General features: G+C 34.1%; 1 protein-coding gene across 1 annotated transcript; it reads left to right on the plus strand.

Moving 5' to 3' along the window:
* Positions 1 to 3,736: 3,736 nt before the first annotated feature.
* On the plus strand, positions 3,737 to 5,041 carry LOC116020992. The gene has a single exon (XM_031261580.1). The coding sequence runs from the start codon at positions 4,168 to 4,170 to the stop codon at positions 4,636 to 4,638; it is 471 nt and encodes a 156-aa protein (XP_031117440.1). The 5' UTR covers positions 3,737 to 4,167; the 3' UTR covers positions 4,639 to 5,041.
* Positions 5,042 to 6,426: the final 1,385 nt, after the last annotated feature.

Raw genomic sequence — 6,426 nt, forward strand, 5'->3', positions numbered from 1 at the left:
ATATTAAAAGATATATATATATAATAGAGTTGATTTGAATAAATTGATCATATAATATATATTAGGATTAAACGTTTACTACTATATTAAAAGATATGACTAAACATAAAAATACAACTTTATTTCTTTATAATATAGCCGGACTACATGCTAAAAGTGGTGAAAATTTTTAAAGTTTGGTTTTAAACTTAATAATATGTTCTAAATAGTGGAAGAGAGTTAAATGTAACTTTGTATGGATAAAACTCAAACCGCCATTACTTTGTTATAGCTTAGCATATTTTGTAAATTTTAGTCAACACATTTCAGAGACGCTTTTCATTCGAAGCGTTTGTTATGCCAATGACCCAGGTCCACCTTGTAGATTCGGATTTATATTTACAATTTTTTTATATTTACAATTTTAAAACTTTATATTCACAATTACAGAACTCTATATTTATAATTTCATATTTCTATATTCACAATTTCATAACTCTATATTCAATAGTATAACACATTTTTTAAATTTATATAACAAAATTGTGAATAGAGTTAAAAATTGTGAATATTGAGTAATATAATTTTGTATGCTGAGATCTAAAATTGTGAATATAGACTGCAAAGTGGATCCAGGTCCATAGCATAATTAAATTGTCCATTCCAATTGTTATACCATCGACCAGGGTTTATATTACATTGTGAGCTTAAATACAAAAAAAAATTGTACCTTCAGTTAACACATTTTGTACCTACAGTTAACCGTTTCTGTACATATAAATAAATAACTTGATAATTGTTGACACATAATATGATAACAACACGTACAGAAAATGTCAACTGTAAGTACAAAATCTGTCAACTACAATACAAAATTTAAAGATTATTTTTTGACCAGAGTCTACAATGCAAGGTAGACCCGTATCCATGGTATAATTTACCATAATTCTAACCGTAAAGTGGCTTTAATTTTAAAATAAAAAATTAATATTTATTTATTAATGTAAAAATTCATCATCGGATCCAATATTTTCAATTCACAACTTTTATAAAGTCAAAAACTTGTCTAAAATGAAATCATCTAAAAAAAATCGACTGTACAAATCAAATAATTTCAACAAGATTAAAATAAATGTTTTCAAAAAAAAAAAAACAAGATTAAAATAAATTAAAAGGTACAAGTTTTATTTTCTTTTTAATAAAAAGTATATAAACATAAGAGATTTTTCTATCACGTATTAACTTACATTTTCAAAATATTATATTATATTATATATCATAGAATCAAGACGAATCTTAATCTTATAATCTAATCTTGACTTTTAAATGATATACGATATTACGATATATGTTTTTTTTTTTAAATATAGAAATTGAGGTTTAAAGTATTTGGACGGATCAGTTGGAACATATGATTTAGCCTAATGATACTATGCAATGAAAATATTACAGAGCCGTCAAATTGGGGCAATTGACATTGAAGTTTTTACCTTTCAAAAGGTGTTCAATTCATACTTATAAATTCAACGTCATCACGCCTTTCTAAATTGGTAAGTACGGACAGACGGACAGTGTTCGCCACTAAAATTTTTTGAATAAATGATTCTTTAAAAATATATCTTTCTAAAACGTAATAATTGAATCATATTGTGATGTAGGTTTGTTTGCCGGCCTTAACTCGTTTGATGAACACGAAGAACAAGAAGTAAAAACAAAAAATAGAGATGTATGAAAATAGCATAAGAAGTTTATATATATATATATATATATATATATATATATATATATATATATGAATGATACAAAATACTCTCTACAATCAATTAAAAAAAACTATTTCAGCAGCTACAAGAATAAATAATCCTAATAATACCCCTTTCACGCATACGTAACTCTCGCTCGTACAAATCTGTCATTCGGGTGAGTGCCTCAAGAATTCCAGGTCGCTCAGGTGCGACTGGTGGAGGAGGCGGAGGTACCTCCCCAGCTCGGATGACCCCCTCAGCAACAGGGTCCTCCACTCGCACTTGCTCACTTTGAGCGCGAGAATTCTGGAGACTAAGCTGCTCTCGCAAATCACCAGTACGGGGTCGGGGTAGCTGCTCTCGCAGGTCCCTTTCCTAAGAAATAGTTTGTCTCATAGCACCATTCACTTGCACCTGAGGTTGCGTCCTACCTTGACCTTGACCTTGACGACTCCTGGTGGTCACCATTGCTACATACTTTCAACATTCTCAGTTAGTTGGAACCACACAACATTTTGATCGATTCCCACAGACGGCACCAATGTTGGTTTTATCAACCACGAATGGTCAAATGGCAGCCCAACACTACCGAAAAATCCACTACCGTTTGATCGAAAATTAGAGTGACTTACTGAAAAATCGACTACCGTTTGATCGAAAATTAGAGTGACTTACTGAAAAATCGACTACCGTTTGATCGAAAATTAGAGTGACTTCTCAACCTTCTTTGTATCGTAAATTGCCTATTGAGTGTGGAAAATTGCTTGTGCCCCTTTCAACAGTTGTTATATCGTGGACCATGGTCCACGTGCCCCTTTCAACAGTTGTTATATCGTGGACCATGGTCCACAATACATTGTGGACCATAGGTCATGGCTGATACTGCAGTTGTGTTGAATTGATACTGTAGTTGTGTTGAATGGATACTGCAGTTGTGTTGAAAAGAAACTGTAGTTACGCGGAACAGAGGCCATTTCATCCGTCTGTAAATGTAGTTGTGTTGAACTGATACTGCAGTTGTGTTGAACGGATACTACAGTTGTGTTGAATGGATACTGCAATTGTGTTGAATGGATGAACGACCTCTGTTCCGCGTAACTGCAGTTTCCTTTCAACACAACCGCAGTATCTTTTCAACATAACTGCAGTATCCGTTCAACACAATTGCAGTATCAGCCATGACCACGGTCCACAATGCATTGTGGACCATGGTCCACCATATAATTTGCGTCCTTTCAAGGCCTTACACCCCTATTTATACAAGTTAGGAGAGATTTTTCCCTTTAGAAACTCTAAACTATACAAGTTAGGAGAGATTTTTCCCTTTAGAAACTCTAAACTACCATATATACTCAAGTTAGGAATTCTTTCCTAATTACATTTGGACACTTTTCTAATCTACTTTAATCTTCCTTCCATATCTTCCGCTTCCCGTCGCCTGACTCTTTTAGCAAACTCTCATAATCGCCTTTCTCACACCGCCTTCTTTACCTCAGCCATAGCTCCTAGGTCAGTCCGGACCGACTCCTCTCCTTTATCACCTTTAGCTTGTCCTTTCTTCCATGATAATTAGTTGTTTCAATTCAATAGCACTGCTCAATATATGACTCTGGGTCTAAGATCTTCAGCTGCCTTGTCACTTCTATAACAAACCCTCGACCGACCGCCTTCTTTACCTCAGCCACGGCTCCTAGGTCAGTCCGGACCGACTCCTCTCCTTTATCCCCTTTAGCTTGTCCTTTCTTCCATGATAATTAATTGTTTCAATAGATCAATATATGACTCTGAGTCTAATGTCTTCAGCTGCCTTGTCACCTCTATAACAAACCCTCGATCGACCGACCCTCACGTACCATCACACCTTCCTCCGCGTCCTTCAAGCTCGCCCTCTTCTCTCCGCATCTCTCCCCTTCTCATCAGTTGTGCTTTTCATTGACACCAAACTTCTAGTACCGAACATCAGCCTATATATACCCCATCATTCATGAACAAGTTTTGAAGCTAATTAAAAGTTACTCCGATCCGATCCGTATAATAATTTTGTAATAAATTTAATGTATGTGATATGTTGAGAGAAACTTCTTCCACCAGGCCAGCATCTTTTGCTTGGTGGAATTGTCGAAGAAAGCTTTAAAGCAATGCAACCGACGTGTCATCATGCCAGGTCAACATCGTATCCTATCCCACGAAGAAGCTAAGAGAAATGAGAGAATATCAATGATTGCTGTCGACCATTTTTGCGGCTCCGCGTAATACGACGACCCTTTATTCTGTCTAAGAAACTCCTTGGTGGCTCATCGATGTGTAACACGTTAAAACCTGTACATTTTCCTTTATATATATATTATATATGCCCTAATATAACATAATTCCCTTCCATCAATTCATTTGCACTTTGCTAGCTTAATTTGCAAACAAAATCTATTTTCTTTTCTTAACAATAATGGAGGCAATAACTTCGTTCTCTCGCCGTCCCAACACGCTTGCGGCCAGGCGTTTTATGGGAACTCCACCTCGTACCACCGGCGACAAGAAAATGACGAGGAGGATTATTGCGGCGGCGAGAAGGGGGGATAATGATCAAGATCACCGGTGCAGTGGGCGCAACAAGATCGTGGACGAGAACATGATAGTGCTAAGACTGAGGATTAAGGAGATGAAGGCGTTGGAGGGCGACGACGGGGATCGGACGGCGGAGATGCATTGGATGGGATGGGAAAAGGAGTACGTGAAACATTACAACGAGGATATTTGTGAATTCATAGGTTTGTTGCAGAGGTTTTTGATGGAGAATAGGCCGGCGTTAGGTTTGGGGTTGATGGCAGTGGTTCTTGGGAGTGTGTCATTGTCAACTTTTGTTGGAATCATGCATGTCATGGAGATGGCCAAGGGATTGCTGTCTCACCTTAATTGAAGAGATACAGTACAATCTTATCTGATCTTAGTTTGAATTTCTTGAAATGAGAGAATGGCCAAGTGATCACAACTGTAAGTCTCACCTTAATTGAATACAATCATATCTTAGTTTTCTTTAAATGAGGGTATCGCCAAGGGATTGAGTACTGCCTAACCTTAATTGAATACAATCTTATCTTAATTTTGTTGAAATGAGAGTTGGTATGGTGCGTGAATGAACTAGGATTGCTAGCTAGCTTCCATATGGTAGTAATAAATTTTATCATGAAAAAAAGGTTGGGGTTAGAGAAACGCCCACACACCATATCTACACTTTTAATAAGAGCTTAGACCCCTAACTGGAACTAAAAAAATGTTGGTGTAATAGTCTGTTATAAGAAATTGTACTTTGTATTCTTTCATATTGTGCAACCTCCAATTAAATTCCTAATTTATCCTAATCTTTTATAACTTTACCAAACTTTTTCCATTTAACGGATTCGTTAATTCATCAATTCAATGGTAATTGCCGAAACCTCATCAAGTTCAAACAAATTGGCAATTTCTATTTCTTCAAAGCAATTGACACCTCATGAAGTTCAAACAAATTGACAATTTCTATTTCTTCAAAGCAATTGGAATTTTCTACTTCTTCAAACAAATTATATATATATATATATATATATATATATATATATATATATATATATAAAATATACATCTACATCTACATCTATAATCTATCTATCTACATACAAATTTAATAAGAGCCTTCATTAATTAATTATATACACTATATTCTCAATTGTCTTCATTTTACACTATCTTGTAATTAAATATCAAAGTTATAATACAAAATGTTATATATATATATATATATATATTTATTTATTTATTTATTTATTAACCAATTATTTTATACAAGTATAATAAATATTAATATTTTATTCAATATTTCACATGATAATCTACGACACACATCTCACAACACATAAAACATGTATGAAAAAACTACCACTGCCAAATATCAACATAAGCTTACAAAATTAAGAGTTCATAGTACAACTAAGATTCCAGTTATATACACAACAAGGCAAATCCACAACTTCCTACACCATAATCTCATTGCATGACATTGTAGTTCTCTATGAAGAAGAAGACAAGTATTGAAGATAAAGACAATGACAATGCTACCCAAAAGATAATTAACAGGACGTCAGGACTTAAAGAAAGTCAAACAAAAAGTAGTATTTTTATTTAGACTATCATTTTTAGACTAAGTATTTAGACCAACGTTATTACAAAGTTGCAAACATTTATTTTAGTGACAATTATAATCAATAACTCCTATATTATCTTGCATTCATATATTTTGAATTACCAATTTAAATAAACAAATTCAACACTCAATTGCGTATGCATGAACATTTCCTATATAATCTTGCATTGATATACTTTGAAATTCTTATTTAAAAAATAATCATTGGGATATGGTGAGAAGAATTCCCCAGGTGAAACATGCGGTGAGATATGAGCCACCATTGATTAAATCTAGATCAACGGTTCAAATCAATGAAAATTAAAAAAAAAACGCTCCAGAAGGCAAAAGCTAAGTGTAAAAATGACGCACCTTAAGTGTTAAAATGACGCACATTTAGTGTGTTAAAATGGCGCACCTTTAGTGTTAAAAATGGCACACATTTAGTGTTACAAAGACGCACCTTAAATGCTAAAATCATGCACCTTAAGTCGAAAACTTATGTACCTTAAGTGTATAACTGACGCACCTTAAATGTTAAAATAACAC

This window comes from Ipomoea triloba, chromosome 5 (assembly GCF_003576645.1).
Source record: "Ipomoea triloba cultivar NCNSP0323 chromosome 5, ASM357664v1".
NCBI lineage: Eukaryota > Viridiplantae > Streptophyta > Magnoliopsida > Solanales > Convolvulaceae > Ipomoea > Ipomoea triloba.